Source organism: Mastigoproctus giganteus, chromosome 11 (genome assembly GCF_048544385.1).
Source record: "Mastigoproctus giganteus isolate SK-2022 chromosome 11, ASM4854438v1, whole genome shotgun sequence".
In the NCBI taxonomy this organism is placed as follows: Eukaryota; Metazoa; Arthropoda; class Arachnida; order Uropygi; family Thelyphonidae; genus Mastigoproctus; species Mastigoproctus giganteus.
In genome coordinates this window covers 100,913,426-100,926,206 of record NC_143585.1, presented here as the reverse complement: position 1 = coordinate 100,926,206, position 12,781 = coordinate 100,913,426, and the positions used below count along the sequence as shown (strand labels likewise).

Below are 12,781 nucleotides of genomic sequence, written 5' to 3'. Positions count from 1 at the left end.
CAATTTTCTGTATATAACCAACATTATACAGTGAGTTTCATACATAGTAGGCAAAATTATTTTAAAGTGGGTTGTATATACATTGATGGACAAATTTAAGGTAACACGCTGCTATTTTTTAATATTTTAATTATCACAATAGTAAATTACAAGATGAAAATATTATGCGATTGCCGTGTATTCTTCTCTATTGAATCTCATTTAAGCCTACAACCAGATTCCAGGCATTCTTTGATCTAGCGACGTTTGAGATTCATAATAGAAGCATCCACATAATACCTATCATCTTGTGTGGTATCACCAAAAAAAGATTCGTACTTTTCGTGTTAATTGGGCACTCCTTATTAATTTTTCATTTTTTCCCTTTTTTATATTTTTCTCTTGCCTCTATTAATATTATTTTTTCAACTATTATTTTTTCCTTTTCTATATTTTATTATCGTTCTTATTTTACTTTTTCTTCTGGTAACGCAATCGCAGCTGCTTAGCTTCTGTCTTCCTGTGGTTGTGAGATCTTTAGATTAGTCCTATACACTGACTGACATGCACAGTTTCGGCCCGCCTCCTCGTAGCATGAACGGATACTAGGTAGTATAGTCTTCCTTGTAAATGCTGTTTTCTGGTAGCTAAGTGGCCAGAAGCAACTAAACAACAAAACAAACGCGCGCGTACACACACACACACACACACACTGATTTCTGGTCATTTTACAGGGTTCTGTATTCATTACAGAGTTCTATGGCAAAGTTCAGCTAGCGTTCAGGAGTCACTACCTATTACGCAACGCATGTCCACATCATTGGAGACTTCAATTGTTCTGTGGTACAGACAAGACTAGGAGACTAGAACCTCATTAAAGACTGAAGACGCATGGAGGATCTCTCTCTCAAAAATACAATGATTACTATGCTCCTAAAAATAGCATAAAAATTTCGTAATCCACTGAAAAGGAAACTCCAGACATCATCACACAGTCCTAATTAATTAACTCTATGGTCTCGTGACAGCTTTAATAAGGTCGACCTTGGCATACCGACCGAGTGAAAGCTTAGAGGAAAATTAACACAAAGGAGGAATATTCATGTGGATTCCTATTCATGATCGGAAAGACTACGTAGAAATGTGAGAAGCAAAATACGCAATTTCCTGTATAACCTGCTATTCTTGTATCTCTTAGCAAAGACTAGACAATTTCGTGATATCATTTCATATCCAGGGTCAACCCATCATCATAATAGGTGCTGGTAAATATTCTAAGATTACTCACGACATGTTTGCAGATGGTTGGGAGAGGCTGAACGCAGAACTCGAAAAATTGACTAAACGTTGTTATCGAAATAGTTATTATAGTCTAATAAACTGTTTATTTATTAGCCTATTAATGTACAAATTGGTAAACTGTACCAAAAATAAGTTTAGTGAATGCTATAAAATTTGTAAGTGAAAGTAAGACAAAGTTTGCAAAGAATTATCAGGAACTAAGATAGGAAATAAGACGTTAGGATATTTAGATCTTTATCAGTAACTTAGTTCCAAAATAAATAAATAAATAGTATCAAGAAGCTCAAGAAGGGGAGAATGTAAAATTTAATTCAGTTTACAAAAGTAAATTCATACCTATTAAACATTTAAAATAATTTTAAAATCTAAAACAAACTTTCCTGCCTCTGAGGGAATTAAGGCGATTATCACAGTGTACAAGATGTGGTAACAAAGGTTGGAAACTGAATTAATATTCAGAAATTACAAAGTTTATCGGCTATACGGATGGATCTTCTTGACAGCGTATACATCAATTCCAACGCCTCTGCAACTTCTGGAAGTAGAACAGTCTTTTTTCCATTAGACACATGGAACACGGAAGTGGGCCCCCTCTTTTTTTGTAATTAATATTTGTAACCTCGTTTGTAAGTTCTCTCTCTTTCTACTGTTTCACGTGCACCATTTCTTTTTAATTTCCAATAAAATATTATTATTATTTCTAATAATCATAATAATAATAGACGCTGAAACTTATGCGTGCATAAAAGATCTGAATGATGTCATTTAGAATGAGGGAAAAGACCAGGAGATCGAGGCAGGCATAAATTTTTATAAACATAATTCCTTATTGTGAACTGTGAAACATTAAAATATGATACATATTTTCCTGCTAAGTGGCTCCTCAAAACACCCATCCTTCAGACCATCGACAGAATATTGTTTGTTATTTGGTTTTTAGGAGCATTAGCAACTAAGGCCATATTGCTCTGCGATGGTCATTCCCTGACCTTCCCGCATCCTCCGTATTTGGTAGTGACGGGCTCGAACCCCGGTCTAATCAAGAAGCATGTGCTATGCACTGCTGCTCCTTCCCACCTGGCTACGGAGGCGCCATCGACAGAATAGCTAACGCACTTAAGTTTAAATGTTGGACCTCCTCTATAATTTAGGATCTCAGTTACGGGAGGTAGAATGCGGAAAGATGCCTCTGTCTGGAAGCATTCCTGATAGACTTCTTTCGTTATTGCTAATAGTTCCTGAATAATTTCCTCAGGCCTTGCAAATCTGTGATTTCAAGAAGAATTTAAGTTTGGGAGAGTCAAAAAAATCATATGGATCTAAATCAGATGAGTGGGAGGGAAAGCTACAGTGGTAGAGTGCTTTGAAAGAAATTTTCGATTGGAAACTTTCGAGTGTGTCGGGCTTTGTCATGATGCAAGGGCAATTTCCTGAAACCCACTTTTCCAGCCGTTTTCTTTCAACAGCATCGCGCGATCGCCGTAAAAAAGTGTTTTTCAGTAATCCTGGTTCACTGTTCGAATATGCAGGACAAATTCATAATAAACAATACCCAGTGACTCAAAAAATACGATAAACATGATCTTCATGTTTGATCGAGAATGTTTGGAGGCTTTGAGAAGACGAAGGACTTCTCCAAGCCCCCAAAGGAGAAGTCCTTCGTCTTCTTCGGCTTGGAGAAGACGAAGAACTTCTCCAAGAGAGAGGCGATTATCACTCCTCACTGAGAGGACTGGGTCTTTGTTTCCGGATCAGTGCCGTTCACCCACGATTCGACACCAATAATATTCAAGAAACCGTGTGGGTTACAGCAGCACTTTGTCGAGGACACTGCCATGCGAGAGCACGTCACTCTGTGATCATCAGTGAGGATGCAAACTTTGCTGAAACAAGTCGCATTTCCAAATCTTGGGTTAAAATTGATTACGTGTCACATAGGATATATCGGTTTCACTCGCATCTTCATGGATAGTTAAACGTCAATCAGTCTTGATTAGCTGACATACAAGAGCGATTGAATCGGTGGTTTCCAGAAGTTAAAGGGTGGGTAAAGCGAGGATTATTTTTGACGAACAAGGGACCCTTTTTGAACTTTATGAACCACTGAAAAGTCTTAACGACCCTCCTCTGAAAGCTGATTAAGATTTTGTGGGTTTTCGTTGTGCTCTTCCCTAGTTTGAAACAAAATTTGATGCAAACTCGCTGCTTAGTAAAATCACTCATTTACAATGAGACGAAACAGATACCCTGTATTCAACTCACACTAATTAAGACTGCCTCGTGGTTCCGTGTACAGATGAGTCACTGAACACATGTCCACAGTCGCAAATATATTTTATACATAATATTACCAATCATACTTTAAACATGAATAGTCAACTTTATACACAGAACAGCGGTTCGCAACCAGTATGTTGACTCCACCAGGAGGTCTTGATGGATATTCTGAGAGTTCGCAATTATCCATAATAAATTAAAATACAAATCATTGAGCAGAGTACGTAATTCATAAATCCAAAGTATTCGATTTTCTTGATGCCGAAATGAAAATTACAAGAAAAAATAGTAATTAATGGTATATATATATATATTTACTGCGAGTAAAACGCAATGACTACTATTACATAACAAAAAACAGAGTGTATCAAAGATAAAGTAATAATTAAATGTTAAATTTAATTTAATATAATTAAATTGCTTAATTTTATATAATTTGGATAATTTTTATTTTAAATTTAATTTTTATATAATTTAATTAAAATTAAATTATATAAAATTTAATTAACTCGATGCTTGTGACCGGACTGGAACTAATCTCCAAAAAAGACGTAAAGACGAATGGTAAGAAAACTGTCTTAGAGTCCCAGCCATTGACAATTTTGTTCAGATTACTGTGTTCAAGCACTTATGTTTTTTTTTAACCTCTCTCTCTTTCTTTCTTTTCCCCTCGAGACATATTACAGCTGTTTGTATTCGTTCTTCAATGTGAATGACAACTGTATTGTTCTAACACCACATCCTTGCACGCAAGGTTTCCGCTATTCACCTACATACACTGTTAATACGTCACTACACTGAAAATGAGCATCTTGCTTCCTTCAGCTTTCTGGAAAATGTAATTTTTAATCCGTTCCTATTCCTCTTTACAGTTTGCATTGCTATCTTCTGAGTAAGAACGTTTGGACTCACTCTAGATTAGAGATTCCCAAACTTTCATAACTTGAGCCCCCTTAAATTTCCATAAATTTAACGTCCTCCCCAAAAGTCCAAAACAAGTGTAAATAAACAGGTTTGACCTAAAATTTAGCTATGAATACTTTTATAAATTACTATATACTTCAATAAATTTAATCTCAAAGAAATAAAATACGAATAATAGAAAAAAAAAAATTTTAATTCGTATCTGGATTAGTGGGATGGCATTTCCACATTTGGTTTTAAAAAAAAAAAAGTGCTTGATAAAAACAACAAGCATCCCCTCCTAAAAAAAAAAAAAGTGTGTACCCTGTGAGGAGGTGCCCCACACTTTTGGAACCTCTGCTCTAGACAAACCTTTTCCCTTTCCTAACATCTGGATGGGAGGAAGCAAATCTAAAATTACGGCTATCACAGAAAAATATAAGAAAGACATTGCGAAATGTTTTGTCATGACGTCAATAACCAAGTGTCACAACTGGACTGGAACCAGGCAAATAACAACGAAAGTTGTAAAATTATTTTGGCCTTTTAACTGACTTAAAACTATTCATTCATTAATAAGCTATAACCATTTTAAAAACTTCAGTGTCTTTAACGTTAATTTATTGTGCGACTCTTCAGATTCAATTAGCAACACCTTTAGAATAATGAGATCTTTTATCCAGTTCAAAACACTGTAAAGTAATGTTTATTCATTGTGAAAAAGATGCGCACCATTTGTGGGTTTAATAAACGGAGTCTAAGTATGCCGAACAAGGCATAGAAAGTTTAAATATGTTATAACTTGTTTTAGGATGCATTAAACTTCTTGTTAATTATTTCTTTGAATTATCGTCATCCGCAGACTGTGTCCCAGTGTTTAAATCTCAAATGTATCGTAAACGGAAGATCCATAAGCAACTCACAAATACTATGCTATGTTACGAATAGAAGAAGAAATTGTGAAATTAGAAATATTAAAAACAGAATAAGAAGACCGAGAATGTTATCGTCGTATCATTATTCTACTTAATTTTCAAAGTGTTATGTTAAAAAAATCTTGTGTAATGTGCTATGGAATTAACTTAAAATTTAAAAAATAAATGATAAATAAAAGTAACTAGAAACTTAAGTTCTTGTGATTTATGATATGTATAAAACAAATTATTACGTCATCGATGTATTATTAGAAATTTAGATCACTAGGCGGCGCTAAGGCACTCAGTATACAATTTTTTTCTTTTGGTTTGTTTGTTTTGTTTTTCTGCGCCACCTATGATGAACATAATTGTCTATTTTTCGAGTCACATTGGATATGGTTTGTTTTGTATTAATGCGCTACTTTCTGGTAGCGCATTAAATATTTTGATAATTATTCAGCTAACACTTTTACGTATAGAAACATCAAGCTGGCCGAAGTAATTTGAAAATAAAAAAAACCGCAACACAAAATAACAGTGAAAACATTTTTATTTTGACCAATAAAAAAGAAAAAAAATTGACGTAAAACAAAACAGATTACCCGTATTCATTTGTGGATTCAGATTTTTTTTTCCTCTGACTTTCCATCGTTATCAAAGTTCTCCCCAAAGTTTCAAGCAATTTCATAGCCGCGATGCATTTTATTCTTTTAGCAAACAAGTTCCAATTGAGTGGTAATATATACACCGTAAAGCATTAAAAAATATAGGAGGGCAGGGAGAGGAAGAGGAGGAGGTTGCTGTGCTCAAGTTACTTGCTGAGGTAACGGATAAGCGAAAGGACACACCAGCGTGTCCAACAATCCACTAAAACTCGTATCGGAAGTCCAAGAAAGTCCGTGGCATCGAAGTACCCGTCACAATAGCAGATAACTATCAGGCCTAACTTTAAGGTATAATTTGAAGTTAGACGATGGAGAACTTTGCGAAATCATAACAATATAATTAACGAGTTTCATTAATGCAACATAACACCAGCTCAACGTTATAATAAATAAATAGCTCCGTCATTTACTACTTGACGCCATGACATAGTTCGTAACCACATAGTCTATCTATCGTCACCTACCTAATTGAGTAATCAGAGGTATCCTCACTCCCGGACATATTTGTTTTCCACTAGGCCAATATCCTGAGTGGACCTGTAGGTACAATTGAAGTGGATGGCATGATTACTCCTGTTGGCCCCCTGAAACAGTGACATCCGCATACAACAACAGACAAAAGTTTGTATTGTCTCTTTAAAAGCTTCCCTAAAGTCTCTGTTGAAGTAGGCGTAGATGATGGGGTTAAGTGACGAGTTAAAATAGCCAATCCAGAACACAACCGCCACTACAATATCCGGACAAGGACAGGCATCTCCACACATGGCGGTGGACACATACCACAGGAAGAAGGGTAGCCAGCAGAGGATGAAAGCTCCCATGATTATGCCCAGAGTTTTGGCGGCTTTATGTTCACGTTTCATCTTGTTAATCGTTCTCTTTGTAGGCGTAGACTGACCGCTTTCGGGGTCGTCAGCGTGCGAGTTGCGATGAGGGGGCGCGTGCACGTTCGGCGCTGCTGTGTGGTCCATGCTGTTTCGTGCACTGTTCTGCATCATTGCCGGACCGATCTGCGATTTGTAGAGAAACTTTTCCTGTCGAGTGGCTTCTTGGTAGATTTTATAGTAGGTGAACAACATTATGAAGCAGGGTATCCAAAACGACACGCTCGACGAAATTATGGCGTACGGCTTATTTACGACGAAATCGCATTCGTCCGGGGTGCGGTTCTTTAGGTAATCGTTGGTGGTGTACCATCCGAGAAAAATGGGGATGAATGATATCAGCCCCGAAGACAACCAGACACAAGTAAGCATGATGGCAACTGTTTTTCCCGTGATCTTTGTAGGGTATTCGAGTGGTTTGATGATGGCGTAGTACCGGTCCACGCTGATGCAGCACAGGTGCATAATGGAGGCCGTAGAGAACAAGACGTCGCACGAATTCCAGAAGTCGCACACGGTCTGACTGAAGAGCCATTTACCGGAGATGGTCAGACTAGCGTTGAAAGTCATTGCGAACAACGCAACAAGAATATCGGCGCAAGCCAACGATACGATGAAGTAGTTGGTGGTGATCCGTAGCTTGTGGTGTCGGAACACGCTGGAAATGATAAGGAGGTTACCAAACACGGCACTCACCATAATCAGGAACAATGCAAACGACTTCAGTACGACCTTCATCAACGAATCCCAACTGTCGGGGTCATTCCCGGGGTCCCCTGGCAATGTCTCATTGTCACCAGAGGAATGCAACGAATTGTTCACGAAAACGGAGGCATAGTCCTTAGAAATCCCCGCGTCTGTCATCTTATGTCGCGATACTCTGTTCACCGCTCATTTACGGCAGTCGCCAATGCCTCGGCTACGACTCCGACAACCCTACAACCGATGTTTACACTGCGAAGAGTGGCAACTCCACCGCACTCCTTACGTCGCTCCTCCAACTGTGTTTGAAGAGCAGGGATTGTGTATGTGTGTGTGTGGGGGGAAAACTTCGCCGCGGGAGCAGCGCGTGCTCCTTTCCTGCGGACTGACGGTAGGCGAACTGCCTGCGCAACCGCTTCTCCACGTGAATCAGCGTTGGCCTTCATTTCCATAGGAGCGGTTAAATAATAACGCCGGTTTCTCGCGCACTCACGAGACTGCCGCGAGATTACGCAGATATGTCCAATCGAAGCATCCGCTCCGGCAGGGAGCGCTGCCGTCCCGGACCGAAAGAAAGCGCACGTACACGACTAAGTGCAACGCGAAGTACAGTATATGGACGGATTTCTCTTATTTTTATTATTATTATTTTCTTTTTTTATTGGCGTTTGCGAGGACGGAAACGTCGTGCCACGGATGTCGTACAACTGCATCAAAGTCGGCAGTAAATAGGCGGGAGAAGTAATCGTGTCGCTCCATTGATGAATGTAGTGGCAGCTCTTTACACTCCGACAGGTTTGTGGGATCGTTCCAGAAAAATACGATGCGAGAAGATAAAATAGTGCGAAGGAAGTCATTCTCGGAGGTGTCTCATCACCATAATCGAGCGAGATGTCGCGTATAAGATGTAGAAAGCGTGTACTTGCGTACATATGTAGCTGCACTTCCTTTCTTCAAACTATTGGGGTTTTCCTAGTAGCGTTTGCGCAATCGTGCCTACATCTGAAAGGCTTCCTTTCTTATCGGGTATTAGGTTGATATTAATACCACCATTTGTCGTTGACTTACTCAACGCGTAGCCTCTACTGACCATATATCCTGTAACTCCTATCACAATTGGAAAGTTTACCCCTCATTATCTACTCAATTAAAAAAAAGCCATTTTATCAAATAACGCCATCTGTCAAGCAGATTCAGAAACGCAATTCATTTAAAAAATAATTTCAATCGCACCCGAAGGCTGACTGGAATCAACTCTTTCATTAACGAGGAAATTATAAAAGAACGAAATCCTTAACTTAACTCTGGGCCACATTGGATTTGAAAATAATCAGCATGGATTGCCATCGGGTGGAAAAGACCTGAGTTCGAGTCCCATCAATGACGTGAGGGATTTTTATGGGCATTTTTCACGAGTTGGTCGGCCTCAGGCGAAAGCAATATTGTTTTTTCTCCCGGAAACTCGGGTTTCTGCCCAGCAAGCAGCAAATCGACCACAGAACACACGCAGTTTACAAACATATTATATACAGTGCAATATGGCCTAAGTTGCTGATGCGCTAAAACCCAACAACATTTCTTATAAACTTGTAGAATGCCAGTTTTTTCTAAGACAGTATCGAACACTTCTAATCTTAAAACAAAAATCGATATAATAAAATATTATTATTATCCATATATAGAGTGAGAGAGAAGTAGAAGGGAATCACCAAGAAGGAGAAGAATGATGATATCGAGCTCAGGACCCTGGGTGTGCCAAGCCCATACTCACCAGATGTGAGCCCCTGGGGTTGTATATTACTAAACGTTTTAGTACATTTATGAGACTACAAATGTAAACTTTTATCTCCGTGTGGTAGACTTTTTTCTTTAATTTATTTCTAGTAAAATCTATTATTGGTAGAATTCCTACAGTAAAATAAAGTAGTACACCTATTTTTTATTAATTCAGGATCCAAGAAGTTGATAGATATGCTGAAAATCTATTAGAGGCATGTAACTGTACTATGGGTTGTTATACATGACAGCAGTAACCCAACGTTTGCAGATGGCATGAAAGTATCTTTAACATGAACACAGATTAAGAAAGTCTGCACCTACCTTAGATTGACGTGGGCCTTAAAAGACACTTTCAGAATACCAGAACAAAAATTCTCGCTGCCATTTGGGCTGTAAGACAGGCGATAACTGGGATTCGGAATCAACAACTAGTGACCCAATACTTCCAAAGATGTATTATTCCTGTTTTCCCTTTATGCCTCAATTATTTGGTCTTCTGCCCAAAATACCTATATTAGGAAATTTCTCGGCGTGGAATACTGGGTGCTCCGGTGGTTGAATAGGATTGCCGGGAAGCCCTTCACAATTTCAAAATCCATACTGTATGTATACAAACTTAAACGAGCTCCATGAATACAGATGGGCACCACTTTAGATGCCCCACAAATTGATAATCTTGTGGTCACGTCAAGCCTTGGGACCCGGCTCTATTTGCCCTCATATTATCCGAAGCGCTCTACATCACACGGAAGGATTAAGGCGGATGTTTCCTGTCAGTACTCTGGAGCTCTTTAGAGACTTCAAAAGCGACCCGAACAGGTACTGCCATGACAAAGCCTACATGTTTGTATCCTACACTACAAATTTAATGAAGAGGAGAGTGTACATTTCTGTGGAATTTGTGTCTGTGAACTCTTGATCATCTGTAATGAATGATTTTTGTGTCAAGTGACTGTTGGTGTATTTATTGATTTATTCATTCTTATGTATTTTCTGATTTTCAATGTTGCCGTCTAATTTGTTGTAGGGCGTCTGTATTAGCCACCATCCTAGATAATGATAATGTCTGTACAGGGGTGTTAGATAAATAAACTGATAATATTAATAATAATAAATAACTTTAAAAAGTGATAATAATAATGATCATATGAGATGGAACTTTCTCTTTAGGAAGGAGATGGGTAGAATCGTTGATGTGTTGTTTATCGACTAGAAAACAAACGTGACTCATTCAGGACACGCATATGCAATCAACCAGAAAATGACGGACCGTAAATTGTCTGTGACAGGTAAGCACTGATTCGGGTTTTCTCCAAATAATAGGAAGAGATGAGTATAATGAGTGTGTCTAATTTTCAGTCTTACCAATACCACTTCATCTCTTCTGTTTTGTCGGAAGCCAGAGAGCCACAGCTTTGGATTTTGTTTTATCTGATAAAGTTTATTGTTGGTGTTACTTTTCCAGATTTGTGACCAGTTTTCGTAGCATGCTTTGCGAATGGCAGGCTTATAATCAGTGTAAGGAACCTGAGGATGTTGTAAGAGAGCGGGTTGAGGATGTTTAGCTGCGAGGTTCGCACTTTTTTTTTTCCTGGAATGCCAGAATGGCCAGGGATCCAGCAAAAATTGATTCATTGATTGGACACACTACAGGAGAATAGCTGGGAATGAACGCATTTCAATATAGGATGAGAAATTCTTCCTTATGGCAAAGACAGGACACAGAGAGTCGGTGTAAATTATGGCAGGTGAGATAGAAAGCTCAATAATACTAATGATAGTGAGGCTGTAAAAGTAAGTGAAGGAAAAACTACAGCAGCAGCAATCATACTGGCAGTTTTCGATTAGTCAGTATAGATTTTGCAGGCATGGGAGTTCAGAGTAGTGGGAGCTGAGTGGAATGTGACATTCTTCCCCCACTGAAGAAAATGCACATCGTAAGAGGCAAAAATGTGTGTCCAAGGTGGAACAGATGTAGTTGTGTCCTGAAAAATATCATTTAAATCGACATTCTAACTCTGATCAAGCTCTTTGATCCTGAGTGAGGCAGATCGATTTTCATTTGGCTTACTCTCAGAAGGAATCCCACCGAATATTATAAATATACTCCCAACTGGGGTGCGATGGAAGACTCTGAATCTTAGCTGCGTAATGGAGCTGTAGTGTTGTTCTACGAAGGTGCAATGAGGGATAATGCGCTTCAATATAAAGACTTTGGATGAAAAGGTCCTGAAAGCTCCCAGCGTAGTCCTCAGAGAGGACTGAGGTCACTTTAGCCGTTTTATAGTAGTGCTCCTGGCAGAGTCGTATACTAGACAACCATAATCTGGGCGTGAACAGATTAAAGTGCTTATAAAGATGCAGTAAAGTATATTGATCAATTCCCCATGACATGGACGATACTGATCAAAGTATATTCAAATGTTTTGTACAAGTAGTTCTTAAATGAGTGACGTGAGCTTGGAAATTTCGCTTGCTTTATAATAACAGTCCCAGAAATTTAACAGTATTAACAAGTGGGATTAAAGTATTGTTTACGTGAAGTTCAGGATCAGGATGGAGAGCCCGAAATCTAACTGTAACAAAGAGAATGGCGTAACGGCAAAAATCCCACCAACCGCTTTTGGTTTCCAGAAAGAAAACATGGATGACATAAAAAAAAACGCTTGTACAGCGGAGGGTAACAGGTTCATATCTATACTGACTAGCTAATCAATATAGCTATGAGCCTTCAATGGAAGTTGTCTTGAGTTAGGGTATCTGATGAAATAATCACCAGACTGGAAAAACACATCAATGGAAAACCTTCGTTAGAGTTGGATAAGTTGAAATGTTTGTGATAAGGTTTCAATTCTGTACTTCTTACAGTTGCACATTTTGTTGCCATCTAAGCAGAGCATGTTGCACAGAGGCATTTGTATTATCTGGGAAGAAGTCTTGGAGGCAGTCAAGGTTATTAAGCTTAGAGGGCCATTGGCTGTTACCGGTGCAGTGTCTCCTTCCTTATCCTTGAAGTTCTGTCAGCACTCTGGAGATATCAGAGTGGCAATTTCCCTTGTTATGAGTTAGGACAAGGTAGTGATGTTCCTAGGCAGCAACAAGTTCTTTCCAAGGGCTGACTTGTAGGTTAGCAAGCATCACCATCACTGACTTCGAGATGGTTGGTCGGTTACGAGTAACTTCATTTTAGTTATCGGAGGATCCAATGTTCAAGGTTGAGGAAATCTGATAGATGGGCAAACGAACAAATTACAGATGTATACATGAAAACTGGTGTAATGCATCGTTGAGTATATTTCATGATCATTTTGGAGTTGTTTATCTGTATTTAGAATCCGTGCTACGGTTACCAAATCCCAGAGGCGTCAATACA

At 38.7% G+C, this 12,781-nt stretch overlaps 1 protein-coding gene across 1 annotated transcript in view; it reads right to left on the bottom strand.

The window, feature by feature from the left end:
- Positions 1–8,053, bottom strand: part of LOC150078295 (octopamine receptor beta-2R-like) — a 289,264-nt gene extending 281,211 nt beyond the window's left edge. Inside the window, exon 1 of the mRNA XM_090384979.1 lies at positions 6,508–8,053. Within this exon, the coding sequence (XP_090241105.1) occupies positions 6,532–7,791 (1,260 nt within the window). The 5' untranslated portion in view covers positions 7,792–8,053 and the 3' untranslated portion in view covers positions 6,508–6,531. The remainder of the gene's footprint in view (positions 1–6,507) is intronic.
- Positions 8,054–12,781: the final 4,728 nt, after the last annotated feature.